Consider the following 15,172-nt stretch of genomic DNA (forward strand, 5'->3'; position numbering starts at 1 on the left):
TACCAAAAGTGTCCACTGTCTTTAATAATATACCATTTATCAAACCGGCGTAAGGATTGTTTCAAAAATGAAAACCTTTCACTATGTACCGCACATTGAGGACATGCACACTACATATAGTATGCCTGCAGGCCTTGAACTTCCCTCTTGAAGGGGGCACGTCTAAGAGGAAAATGTAATGTTTGTACTGGAACTTTGCAAGGAGGGCATTACAACAAAAAGCAAAGGGCACCTTGGCAATTGCTGTGGTGCCGTGGGTTATTCTTTGAGGCTTGCAAATGCCACATGGTTGAAAGGGTCTGTTTGTATCATAGAGTTACATATAAGAACTAGAGGGCGCACTGGCCTATATACGCGCTCCGACATGCGCGCAGGCGGCCATTTTCTAAGCTGACAAAACTGGCATCTCACAGCGTGTGTTTGTGCGGCCATTTTGTAAGTTGAACAAACAGCATCGCGTGAGCGTTCAATAAAAAAAAAACTCAAACGTGTATTTCATATTCAACGCACATGCAGAATGACACGCTTGTCATCTTGCGGTCCCGTGGCGTTTGTGCACGAAGCAACACTCGTGCGCCCTCTAGTTCTTATATATAACTCTATGGTTTGTACACTTCTATTTCCTTTAGTGTTTTCACTGTGTGTGATGACTACATGCTAAGCCACTACTGGTAGACATATTGTAGCTGATTGATAGACAAGATGGGAGTCCAGTTAGAAAACTGAAAAGCAGTAACAAGCAGGTTTGAAGGAAATCCAGCTAAGATGTGAACTGTTTGAACTCGTATGACCGTGGCAACCAGGGAGATTTCGCTGATCAAACCCCAAAATAACAGAAACAGCAGGCAAATCTTTGACCTTGTATAAGTTGACATTTTGGAACTTGAAGCCACGTGAATAATATGTCAATCACTGCTATCCAAATCAGCCAAGACTTTCCTTTTTACTTAACGTCTTCAAATAAGAGCAGTTTACCTCTAAATTCTTTCAATAGTACCTTTGTGAAATTGTTCAGATACAACGTAACCAATAAGCAATTTTATTAAATGACGTCAATGATCAAGTGCAAGAATACACCTTTTCCTATAAACATCTAATTCTTTCCTTTTCTAACAAACATTGTGTTTCAACCCTTGCCGAGATCTCTCTAAATATGTCATTTGGCCATCAACAATGTCCCAATTAAGTCAAGCTATTTTGGGGGTTTGGATTTAGCCACCATTATGAAACATGAGAATGTGATTAACGCCAACGTATGAATAAACCTAGATGCAGCTGAATGTCATCTACCTTAAGGGCACAGTGTACATAATATTTGTATGTGACGTCAATATGTGATAATGCTCACATCTTGTATTTGTTACTTTAAGGCAAAAAACAACTTACTTGGTAACAAGCAATGGAGAGCTGTTGAAAGCATTATGAGAAACAAGAGTTTTTAAGAAAGAGCTAATTTCTCACTAAAATAATAAAATACTTCAGCAGAAGCCGTTTGGTGCATCTGAAAGCACCCAAAGTAATGAAACAACAGTGTTTGTTCTTTCACCATTCTCTTGCAACTTCGAAGGAGCCATTGAGCCCAAATTTTCACATGTTTGTTAATTTATGCACATTTGGATACACCAAGTGAGAATACTGGTCTTTAATGAGCCAAGACTAATATGCAAATATCCTAGCTGCTTGACCCTTCATGACCCTTCATGACCCAAATGACCTCAAGTGTTGTGGAGCAATTGAAATCAACATTACTCCTCAGAAAACATCTTCAGGCCATGAAGGTGCTAGCACTCTGGTAATGGTTGAAAACAAGTTGTAATTCTATGGTGCGTCAAGGCACGAGACAGATTCATTTGTAACCGTGGCTACCGTTGGGACTGGGTTATTTATATTTGCCCGTCTCAGCCGTTGCAGAACTGACTCCAGTAAACATGGTCTCTCAGTTGTGTAAAGTCCCGTACTGCTGTTCAGTGGTGTGTTCAAGAGTGACATGAAACGGTTGAAGGGATAGTGCACGTGTCACAATATCTCAACTGATAAGTGCTTGGGAAGAAAACATAATTAAGGTATCTGTCTTTGGTGACATACACCCAATGGCTTCTACTAAGGCATTCAAAGAGCACACTGTATGCAATCTCATTTACTATTGCTCTTTATAATGATGGTGTGGGTATCTTGTTTTTCCTCATAGAGTTATATATAAGAACTAGAGGGTGCACGAGTGATGCTTCGTGCACAAACGCCACGGGACCGCAAGAGGACAAGCGCTTCATTCTGCACGCGCGTTGAATAAGCAATACACGTTTAAGGTTTTTTTTTATTGAACGCTCACGCGATGCTGTTCAACTTACAAAATGGCCGCACAAACACACGCTGTGAGATAGCTGTTTTGTCAACTTAGAAAATGGCCGCCTGCTCGCATACCTGGGCGCGTATATAGGCCAGTGCGCGCTCTAGTTCTTATATATAACTCTATGTTTTTCTTCCATACCAAAGTGACACCAGAGTCTGGTTCCTCAGTGAACAATAACCTTATATGCTTACTGTGAATACAGGGAACATGACAAAGAAATTCAACAGTAAGAGCATCCTTTCTAGTAAATTTATAAAAAAAATACTTATTCTTGGATTTTCCTCTGAGTCGTTCGTGATTAGCCTTAGCCTTGGTCGAAATCCATGCTTGGTCTCTTTCTTTTTTCATTTTAGGTCTTGAAATTTTTTAATTTTAAGTTTTTTTTGTTTTGTTTTTTTTCTAAATTAGTTGTATATTACCAATTCAATTGATGTAAAAAACACACATTTGGCCCCACCCCTTGGCCACACCCATTAAGCCCACACCTTCATGGTCACAGCCCTTGGTAACAATCTTACATGTCCTAAGGCCTGCTTCCAAGGTCAAACTTATGGTGAGATTACTAAGAACCAGGCCTGAATCCTATTGACTGCAATACACTGCTACATAAATAATGCAATCACTTAACAACCATTTTATTGGTACCTGTAATTACACAAAGCCTTGCAATTATAATTGTCTTTTACCAGGGTCATAAAAAAAGACAATTAATCACCCCCTGGGTTGAAGGTTGTATTTTATCTTATTGATGCTCAGTGCTCAGTTGGTCCGCGGCATAATCACTGAGTTAATGTTGTACACGAGTGCCACATGAAATGGAAAATGAATCAAATTATTTCATTAAAATGTTGATAAGAAACTTACTTCCACTGCGGATGCCTATTTCCAGGGAGCCGTTGATGACAGTACAACCAGCCAGTGTCTCTGAATGTCCTACTGCGTTGACTATTGAGGTGCCGTATCCACAGACTGTCAAATTAAAACACAACATGTACATCCGTATTACTCACAAACCTTCATTTTTCTTTACACATTCAAGGTGTTATAGATTGAATACCCCGCTTGGATGGTTAACTATTCCTCCAAAATTGAAAGCAATCTGACATTTCTGTTAAAGCACTCTCGTCTAATGCGATTGTAATTTCAAAGAATCTTCATTCAGATTTGTTTAATAATGATGGGAAGAAATGCCAGCAAGTATGCTGAGGTCAGAAACACTATGAGAGCTCAGATTCTATTCTATCTGAAATATCAGGACATGTTTGAAATACCACCCATTACTGTCAAGAATTCCTAGTTATACCATCAGGAAATGTTATCAAGTTTGGGTAAATGTAATTTATAAACAAGACTGGCTGCTACGATAAAGTACGACATGAATGTGTGTCTATCCTGTATCCCTCAAGGCCTACTACTTGGTCCACTACTGGAACATACTTGGAGGAAGGACAAACTAAATTTAATATTGAGACATATGTTGAGTCCAATGCTAACAAGGCAGTGTTATCAATCATAGGAACTTTGCTGAAAAATTGTGATTAATATTTGACCATGAGTACAATTTCTAGGGAATAAATTGAGTTATGCTGGTGTTCCTCGAGGCTCCATACTTGGTCCAGTTCATGTATGTAATTTGAACAGCAGGCAAAGAGGTTGTCTGTTACAGAATTGTATCTTCAAAATATAATTTAACATCATGTTTTTTTGACTACATGCATGTTATGTCAAACATGTAATGCATATGGTCAGTATAACTAGTATATTGTCCTCTGTTCTCCAGAAAAAAGTGCATTGGACTGTGTGGCTTTTATATTGGCCCCCTGGTCCAATCTGACTTGGGTTTAATCCATGTTTAGCTACATGTTTTGCATATAAGTCCCTAGAACAGGCAATTTCATGTACTTCATAAATGTGTTTAAGCACACAAATTTGCGTAGCACTGAGAAATCTTGCCAGGTAAAAACATGTTATCAACCAATACATAACGCTTTGCTCCTACAGTTACCAGCCAATAAGCCATGTGTTGATAATACTAATTGTATTACCAGTTTACCAGCCAGTGCTTGTAACTGTCTCCTTTCCCAACACTCATTTCCCCTTAGCAGTTTTCGTAACTACACAACTCTAAGTAGGATGTATAACATTTTTATTATTGGACCTCTCTATCAGTCAAAGGGATTCATAAATGACTGTTATATTCCCCTCCTGGTCAAAGGGATGTACATTAATGACTGTTATATTCCCCTCCTGGTCAAAGGGATACATTAATGACTGTTATATTTCCCTCCTGGTTATTGTACCTTTTGGACAGGGTCCTTCGCACTGTTGACAGAAGCGTGAGTTGGTAATGTTGGTGATGTAGCTGGTTGGGCATTCCATAATACAATGACCTTTGTGAAGTTTCCATTTAGGCGGACATTTATCGGCTTGAATGCACCGACGATTTTGATACTAAATGGGAAAACAAATCAAAGAGTAACCATAGTAACTGATTATTTCCAATCATACAAAAAGAACAGACTTGCCTCCTACAGTCTACAAAGACTTTTAATGTTTTATGTTTGCAATTTGTATTGATATTATTGTCCTAAATCAAGGATTAATGCGTAGAGTTAGAGTTAGGGTAAAGCCAATGTTAAAGTTTGCTTTGTTGTTAAGAAATTGATGGACAAACTGAATGGGGCAACAAGTTGATGGTCTAACAGAGTAATCGGTGATCAACTTTTGACCCACTGTCAAATAGACCAACTGATTGTCAAACTGGGTAATTGATGCTAATTAAGGTCAAAATGACTACTTGATGGTCAAATAAACTAATTGATGGTCAAACTGAGTAACTAATGATCAAACTGACCTAAAGCTTCAAGTTAACAATCAAACTTCTTGTTAAGCATAGCAAGCAACCTTAACCTTCACCTATAATCCCCATTCTGTATTTTATATTAGAGACCAACTATTTAGGGGTGCAAAATGGTATTGGATATGCTTAGCAGCTGGTCCCTGACCGGGCGGGTGCCTAGCCGTAAGGCGAAAAGGAGGGCATTACCATCATAAGCCCCTACTCTGGTACTGAAATGCCTCTATCAATACAAATGTCTAGTCCCTACCTCCAAGTGGAGCACCCTGGGCAACTGCTCACCAAAGAGCAGGCAGATTGGGAGAGACGACTGGGTTCCATGCCCCCAGAATAAAAACACCTAGACTGGAAACGGACGGAAAACCGTTGGAAACCCACATGGAGGTCTGTCATCTAGGAGAAGCGGCTGGTGGCCCACCCCCCTGGAAGTAGTAAAGTAACATCTCACCCAACTGGGAAGCCAATGGCCGAGTGCCCAGTATGTATACCAGGTCAAAACTCCTTTGGACAAACCAACCAAACATGAAAGTCTTTCCCCCGAATAGGGCCCGAGTCCCGGTGGCTGCTCACTGGCAACAGAGCGGCAGGGGTGCTAAGAATCTGCCGGATGATTTGCTGCCAACTGAAGTGCCTCCTACAGAAAGAAGAAGGAGCTCCACTACAATTAGTATTGGTACATGGAATGTTAGGACCTTGAAGACAGCGGGACACTGGGAAATGCTCCTTGAGGAGTCGAGAAGATTCAATGTAGATATCCTCGGTTTATGTGAGACCCACCTGAGACCCAATCCTGCTATCCAGTAGAAAAGACGGTATCAGCAGGGAAGGCGTGGGACTTCTAATATCCCACACACTACTGCAGTGCCTAGAGACTTTCGTTACAGTCTCGCCAAGAATCATAACTGCCAAATTCAAGATGAAGGAGGGCCTCCTTAATGTCATTCAAGTGTATGCTCCAACATCGGCGCATAGTGAGACTGAAAGTGACAATTTTTATGACACCCTACAATGCCATATTCAAAAGGTCAGCAAGAAAGAAAAGCTGATTGTCATGGGAGACCTAAATGCCAAGATTGGAAAAGAACACAGACTCTGGACACCAACTGTTGGCAGATTTGGTCTGGGAGATATAAATAGCAGAGGGGAGAAACTCCTTGAATTCTGCACACTCCATAAGCTGGCTGTCTGTAACACTTTCTTCCAACACAAGGACACCAGAAAGGCAACATGGACATCCCCATGTGGTAGGTACCGCAACATGATCGATTACATCATCACACAACTAGACAACATGAGCAATATCCTCAACTGCAGGTCTTACTGCTCAGCAGACATTGGTTCTGATCACAATCTGGTCCTAGCAAAACTATCGCTGCATCCAACAAAGACCAAACGGATCAAGTCACTCCCCAAAAGGTACGCTGTCAGCCGACTATGCAATGCTACTATTGCTAAAGAGTTTCAAGCAAAAATTGGCGGAGCATTCGAACCTCTTCTAGGACTGGTGGACACTGAGCTTGAAGAGATCTGGTCAACCTTCAAAGACACTACTAATAGAATTACAGAAGAAACAGTGGGTTTGAGAAGGGCACGCCATATCAAAGGTCTCCCAGAAGAGGTCATGAAAGCATGTGACCAAAGAAGAAAAACTAGAATCACGATGCTTAACAAACCATCTGAAAATAACAGAACAACTTACTCAAAACTAAATAAGAATGTTAAATGGCAAGTCAAGCAGTGGAAAAGAAAACTCATTGAGGCTGAAACTAAAAAAATGGAAGAGGACCATACAAAAAATGACAGCCACCAACTCTTCAAAAGAGTCAAAAATCTGGCCGGAGAAAAGGAAAAGATACCAGCTGCCAGCTGCAGCCAAAGACAAAAATGGTACCCTGAGAACAGCACCAGGTGAAGTTTTGGAATGCTGGCGGAAATACTTTGACAATCACCTCAACACAGAATTCCCAAGAGAGGAAGACATACTAGACTCAATACCAGATCCCCCAGAGTGTCAACCATCACTACCATTCACCCTAGATGAACTCCGAAAAGCTGTCAAAAAACTAAAGAAGAACAAGGCCTGTGGCCTGGACAAAATCTCAGCTGAAACCCTGAAAGCAGGGGGTGCATCGATGAACCAGCTCCTACTCCTAATTATAAACACTGCCTGGACACAAGGCAAAGTTCCGAAGGACTGGAGTGCAGGCCTGATCACCCCTGTATTTAAGAAAGGTGACAAGCTAGACCCAGGTAACTACAGAGCCATCACTCTTCTCTCCATCCCGGGTAAGGTTTTCTGTAGGATAATTCTCAATCGGATCCAAGATACTATAGAAGCACACCTAACAGAAGAGCAGATGGGTTTCAGGAGAGCTCGAGGAACATCGGATGCAGTATTTATCGCAAGACAGATATTTGAGAAAGCCAAAGAGCGACGAGTGCCCATCCACTGGAACTTTGTGGACTTCAAAGCAGCCTTCGACACCATCTGGCGAGAAGCACTCTGGAAATGCTTAAGGTCAATTGGTGTAGAGAGTAAACTGGTTGACCTCATCGAATCCATGTATGAGCAGACGAAGTGTGCAATAATCGTCAATGGCAAAATTTCAGAGTGGTTTAAGGTTGGAGTTGGGGTTAGGCAAGGATGCCTCCTACCACCAGTCCTTTTCAACCTGTTCCTTGAGTTTGTCATGAGAGGGCTCCGACAACTCGATTCAGGAGTACAAATGGGAGATACGTGCATAAACAACATCAGATATGCAGATGACACCACCCTACTGGATCTTGTTTTCGAGAAACTCCAAGTGGCAACAGATGAACTGGACAAAGCCTGCAAGAAATGGGGCATGAAAATCAACCCAGCCAAATGCAAAATTATGACAGACGACCCGAGAGACATCACCCTCAACGGCATTCCCATAGAAAAAGTACAGGAGTTTGTGTTCCTAGGAAGCAATGTTCCATCTATGGAAGAAGACGTGAAGAGGCGCACTAGGCTTGCAGCCTGGTCATTTGGTCGTCTAAAAAACACCATCTGGTCAAACCATGACATCTCAAGATCACTTAAGACCAGAATTTACAAATCACTCATCCTCCCAATAGCAACATTCGGTTCGGAATCCTGGACTCTCAAAAAGGCCACCAAACAAAAACTGGAAGTCTTTGAGATGAGATGCCTCCGCTCCATACTAGGTGTCTCTTTAAGAAACAAAATGAGAAATAAAGAAATACGCAGGCAACTTAACATGAACACAACAATAACAGATGTAGTGACCAGACGTCGCCTGAACTGGTTTGGCCATGTCATCAGAATGCCAGCTACAGGCTACCCAACCTGGTCTACTACAATGACTTCAACACTCCACGCCAACGAGGACGCCCACCATTGCGCTGGAAGGTGCAAATCCAGGAAGATGCCAACATTCCACTTCATGAGGCAGAGCACTTAGCTAGAAATAGACATGAATGGGGATGGTTCTCAAAGGAGGCCAAGGGACACCCAGTCCTACGCAGCTAAGTAAGTAAGTAAGTAATTTAAACAAAAGTATGGAATTTGAGGCATTGCATGTATCAATAAAAAATGTGTGTGTCAACTTGCCAGGTAGATTATATTCTTTTACAAACTTGTCTTGCTTTCTATTCTACTACCGCAGCGTAGATTTCCGGAATTTGGGAGTTCTGAAAAGAACTGTCCTCCTTTTTTACCTGGGGGGAGGTAGGAAATAGGCCGGGACAAATATTAATTGATAAAAACTTACCACAAATGTATTTTCTGGACATCTGTCTATACACCTGCCATTAAGGATGAGGTTCCGACACGCAATGCAGTCTCTATCTGTAGGTCCATCACACCCACCAATGCATGACTCGTGACAACAAGTCAAAGATTCATCACAGGCTGACTGGCAACGAGAAGGGCATACTGCAAGGAGGAAAAACAAAACCAAAGATCGTTTTTATAAGATGTTAAATTTGCATCGGGATAAGAATATTCATTTTGGTTCTGAATTGTGTATGGGTGTTCACCATCTCTTACGTACTAACTACGCAAAGCCTCGCCACTGATCATGTGACATAGCAACTGTCTCAATAGTCTGAGGAATTCAAACTTAAGTGGTAACTTGTGATCAAGCACGTCATTGTTCCAGACAATATTCAAATCTAACACGCAAATGGCTTATTGGACCATGGCTATTTTTATTTCACAAGTGAACAGGTCCAAACCCAGAGTGAACCACAAAGCCCCAGTTTCAATGGATCTTCAGTAAAGAAGGATTACAAAGATGGTAGCATTCTGATAAACGTCAAGAAGGAAATCTAAGGCTTATAAGAAAATAGATTCTATGTTCTGCAACGCGAGTCCATTATAAATACGCTGCCCGGACAGACTCTAGCGACTACCCCTTCTGTTATCCTGGAGAGATCATTTTATTCCCTAAGCCATTAGGAAGTTATTTGCAAAAGACAAATGTCACATAGTGTAATGACCTTTTTTTCATACTCCTATAGAATGGTTTCAATTTTGAAACTCTTCTAGGAAAGAGTTGTAACCCAACAATACTATAATAATAATAATATTTGTTCGGGCAATCACATTTACAAGCACATGTACATACATTAATCATATTTTAGAAAACAAAGTAAAACAACAGTGGGGTGCCCAGGAGAGCATAAAAGTAAAAAAAAAAATAAAACAAACTATCGCCAAAAGGCGTATGTCTCCTACTGTATGTCTGAAACAATTTAAGTTGTTTTTTTGCCAGTTCATTGTCAACTGTCTAATTTTTATCAATTAGAAAATGATTTTGCTTAAAGTTTAACAATGGTTTAATGTAAATGGCGTCTCAGAAGAAAAGGGACTCAGACTCAAGTGGAATTGTGATCTTTTAAAAGAAAAAAAAAACTTGACATGTTATATCAGACATGCATGAACGCACCATTTAGTCCCTAGCCCCCAGCTCTCAATTATTTCTGCAACATTAAATTAAAACAAATGGTGAAATTTAAACCCTCTTGGCAGAGCGGAATATGACCAATGAGGCTACATGAGAGATCTATTGAAGAGACAGTGGGGTAGAGGACAGATTCTCAGGAAAGGAGTGGACGGAAAAACAAAACAGAGCTGTGTTGGGTCCAAAGTAAGGATGCAGAACCATCTAGAAAACAAATATGTTTTGTTTCCCCTTACACCAATGTTTTGGCATTGTACATACATGTAGCACCTTCCCAGAGTTCTGCGAAAGGAAAACCCACAGGAAAATCACTCAGGTGGGATTCGAACCCATGAAATTTGCATTGCTAGAGCTAGCCGGTGGCTAGAGGCAGTTTGAATCCTATGTGTTAGTAGTAGCAGGTATTGCAATCTAGAACCAGGCTTGGGTCACGTAAGATATTGCATATGACCTACATCTCAAGTATGCCTGTATTTACCTCCCTCTCTCCCAGTAATACAAAACATAATCTTCATTGTTGTGTAAACAAGGTCGATCCCTAGATATTCCTTATGTGGTTAAAAACAGTGTGCTCAAACCACTTCAATGCAAATACTCCAATATTTACAACTTACACTGGCGTCTGTAGTTCATTTTCAATATGATTCATTTTCAATTTAATTCCACTCAATAATGAAGAATTGTTCTCCATGTAAATTGCAGAAAAATCTTTGCATTCGTATTGCGTTAAATGTAAAGTGTGCAGAGTTGAATGGAAATGGGTTTTTTTTTTCAACAAATTGTCCAGCAAGCAACAAGAACCTAACTGTCGTAATAACAATAATAAGATACAGAGTGTGCAGGCTTGAACACAAATATTATAATCAACAAGAACAAGAACAAATATGCCGTAATAACAAAATAATTAGTATGCATAAGTGAAGAGTATAGACATAACTAAATTAAAGCCCTACAAAATGTCATGGTCTGCTGTGTTTATTTCTCTTTTATGAATTAGATGTAACAGGAAACAAATCAACATGCATTTATTTCCTATAAACCAATTTATAAATCTGGGGAGTAAATTTGTTTTTTCAATGCAATCACCTGCAGGTTGGGGAAACTAATCATGAGTGTTAACAAGTATTCATCTTTCCATTACGATCGACAATAAGAGAGTATACAAATGGCACAAACCCAAGAGATGTTGTTCGTGTGATCGCTCGTTAATCAGCCTGCGCCTTATGGTATGATCAGACGATCGTGACCAAACATATTAAAATTAATTTGTTTTTTGACCTTGCGAGCATCGAGGGAACTAATCAGGGATTGTGCATCCCAACGAACCTAATTAAAAAAAAAAAACTATCTCACAGTACAATCACCTGGTTGGACTGATTGATACACTAGGGCATTGTCTGGCTACAGTGTGATATAACTCATCATTGTTTTCTACCCTCAGGAGGCGAGGCATGACAGGTTGTTGTTTTGTAACAAGTACAAATTTTATAAGGTGACATCAGGTATAGATGCGAGAAACTTCTTACTTTTTTAATTGTTTAGTGGCAGATGGAAGGAGCGAGTCAGTACAAGGTTCTTGGAAGGTGGGGGGGTTACGAAAGAAAGAAGCGCTACATTCACGAAGAGTGTTTCAGGCCTGGAGTTTCATCTTTGAAAGGGCAAGGCCTTTTTCTTTTTGCAAAAGGGCACTTCCTTTGTAAAATCTGAAAGTCCATGGGACATTTTTGAGGGGGCACCAAGGCCAGGACCAGGGGCAACGGAGGCCATCCAGGGGTGCGTTCCACTCACGCAAACAACTCGCCAATGTTCGCGCAAACATTTTTTATCTTTGGATTGATTGGTGCGCATTACGTGAAGTCGATATGGCGGCGCCCTGAAATGAAGATGGCGCGCACCGTACGCAGTATTATTATTTTTTAACTTAGTTTCTGCTGTATAGTCCTCTTTTCTACATCATTTCTTCAACTAATTAACTTTGTTACTTTAAATCTTCATTATAAATCATCAAAAATACAATGTAATTATGTTTGTGACAAGGAAATAATACTGTATGTTGTCCGCCATTTTAAAAACCACTCGCCAACACCTCAGAAGTATGTTCGCCTAAAGTTGGCAATGTTTGCAGGGGTGGCAGCACACAACTCGTTCCACTTGAAATTGTTGGCGAACGTGCGCAACTGTTGGCAACGTTTGGAACGTTTGGAACGCACCCCTCGCCTGGTGTTTGATTGATATAAAAGGGGTGGGGCAAGGATCAAGTGAAGATAATTGTTTGGGACTTTCAACAAAGTGATATGAATTAAGAAGTACAATGTCAGGTGTTTTTACCCCAGGACAAATTGTCGGAGATAATAAACACATATGGAAGTCAAGCCATTTAATTTGCACTTCTCCTATCACTGACAATATTTTGAGTGTTGGGCATCCGTTTCATGCTGTTTAGTCCCTTTCACAAATAACATCAAGTCAGACTTAAAAACAATCAACTTCCTCTGTACTCTCCTCAGCTTGAGACAACTTTAATAATCTACGTTATCTAGAACAACTAGGTATCTTTCTCATCCACACCTCATCTCAACTTAACAGACAACACGTTCATTCAGTTACCACGTAGGGGTTAGAAGCAATGTGGCACAAACAGTGGTGTGTCTTTCTTTCATTTCCGCACAGAAACCCCTGTTATTCACCTCCGCGGTGGAGTAGCGCGGTAGAGTAGCGGAGATTGCTTGACATGGACACGGTGCAGAGTCTGCGTAATCTGGGAGAGATGTTCCGAGGAATTGTTTGTTCAGTCCCGACGTGTTATGCACAGCTGGATCGTTAATCAAAGGGAAAGGCGGACAAAAGTCAGCTATACAGACTCCTGATAATGTCTTTTGGATCTTTTTTTTTCCCGGCATGTTGGAAATTATAGCTTGTATAAGAGCGTCATCAAACTGACTATTCCCATTAGTAATTTAACCCAGGTAAACCAACCAGTCGTTATCAAGTTTCAACTCAACTTATTTGTCAAAATAAAGAAGACATTGTGCTCTATTGTATTACAGCCTACTGGCAAAACAAAACATTAAACCTGTTCACTCTTTCAAACAAAGTTGTACACATCACAAACGAGCTTTTTATATTTAAGCTCAAGAACAAAATTGTCAGAATGTTCTTTATGACTTCATACATCAGGTACATGAATGAAAACCTTATCACCTTATAGTGTGTTTGATTACCCTCTGATAACTTCAACTCGTTGGTTACTCATCCCCAAACAATTTATTTACGCCTGTTCTAATCATCAGCAATCGGTGTTTGAGCCCTCATTATCCTAAAATACTATGTACTTCTTGAGGTTTGAATTGAACAATTGAGAGACTTTGGAACGCTAGGTGGCAGCAGACTTTCCATTTTTACATTATATTTTATGTTGATAAACGTGCTGCATTTCAAAGTGTTGCTTTCAAAATAAATTATATTTCATTTGGTTTTCAGTGAGAAATTTCCTTTTTATCGCCACTTTTTTTGCAGCTCAAGGGTTTTAGAAGCAAACAAACACGCTAGCAGTTCTGAACCTGGGTTATCAACAACAAGGCAGTGTACTTTTAAAACCTTTAAGAGTAGGGAATGTAATGCAATTAAGTACCTGCTGATAAACAACAATCCAGCCTCCATGATCCAACACACTCAACCCAAAAATCTTCCTCTCACCTCAGTCCATTGACAACAAACACCCCCTCCCTCTCCCCCTCCCCAAATCAAAAACAGAGACTACAAATAATTGCTGATAATTACACACAAAATCATCTTGGATTAAAGCTTCCCTCCCCAAACCTCATCAAAACATCAAACCCGACATGAAACTCTCTGAACAAATGCAGCAAAGATTAATAATTTGCAGAAATTCTTCTGGATGGCGCGCAATATAATCCCGTCTATCTCCAGTAATTTCCCCCCATCTTTAGCTCTGCATGTCCAGAAAGTACAGGGCACTTTACATGGAGACTCTTACTCTTTGTATCTAAGAGGGTTTGACATTTTAAGTTGACAAAAACAATATGAAGCTCGCTATGTCACCAAACGCACAATGACAACTGTACCAGATGTACATTTCAAGTCCACACAGAAAAATATAGGGACGGAATTCAATACGAGATGACTTTTTCATTTTTTTATGATGAGATATTTAAAGGAGAGAAAAAGCAGGTGGTGTTGATGAATTTATTTTGAGAAATAAGGATTTGGAGAAGCCAGATTTATATTTCAATTTGTTTTGATTTATCTGACGGATATTACATTTGGAGAGATTCAATCCCCCGAAAGATGTTGACAAGAAATTGTTTACGATTCTGCTTCTGACCTCTCCTCGGGCAAAATTCCTGCTCTGAAAATATTTGGTAACAGCATCAACAACGTAGCTCTGGGTTCCTTTATTTTCATCTTATATAGAGGTCCAATCCATGTTATATCCGAAAGCATTTTACATGCGCAATTAGTTTATGTTTTGTCAAGTTCAAAGAACTGTCAAAGCCCGAACACATGCAAAGCTTTTTCACCTTGGGTGATAATTTCTCCCAACTGAGAAATATTAAAATGTCTAGCACCATCCAGCTTAGTTCAAATAAACACGGTCATGTCTCACTCCCCAAAAATAGACTGGTCCAGCCCCCCTCCCCCTAAAGCTGCCCGGGAGCAATCTTAGAGGTAACCCCTGATCTAGTTTACAAGACAAACAGTTTGGATCGTGATGTAAAAGTAAACGCATGACTACTACCCAATGTATCATCATGTATTCTAACATGTCATCAACGTATTATAACGCAATGGGGAACCACAGTGAGCCTCAGCACAGTGAGCTCAAGCACACAACGCCATCAGTCTCTTCGTCTGCTTGTCAATATGAAAATGGGTTTCCTTTTTCCAAGCAGGGCCGAGAGCTGGGATGATTGGGTTAAATATTTCATGCCGAGCCGTGACAGCAAGAGTTGTAAACAATACCATCATGCACCTGGGATGTGGGGTTGACGG

At 40.4% G+C, this 15,172-nt stretch overlaps 1 protein-coding gene across 2 annotated transcripts in view; it reads right to left on the reverse strand.

Annotated features, from left to right (window-relative positions):
- LOC139942149 (insulin-like peptide receptor) overlaps window positions 1-15,172 on the reverse strand; it is a 98,110-nt gene that overhangs the window by 26,164 nt on the left and 56,774 nt on the right. For both annotated transcript variants that reach the window (XM_071938879.1, XM_071938878.1), the window contains exons 4-6: window positions 8,966-9,129; window positions 4,651-4,801; window positions 3,215-3,319 (exon numbers count right to left, since the gene is read on the reverse strand). In XM_071938879.1, the coding sequence (XP_071794980.1) occupies window positions 3,215-3,319; window positions 4,651-4,801; window positions 8,966-9,129 (420 nt within the window). The remainder of the gene's footprint in view (window positions 1-3,214; window positions 3,320-4,650; window positions 4,802-8,965; window positions 9,130-15,172) is intronic.

This window comes from Asterias amurensis, chromosome 9, assembly GCF_032118995.1.
Source record: "Asterias amurensis chromosome 9, ASM3211899v1".
NCBI lineage: Eukaryota > Metazoa > Echinodermata > Asteroidea > Forcipulatida > Asteriidae > Asterias > Asterias amurensis.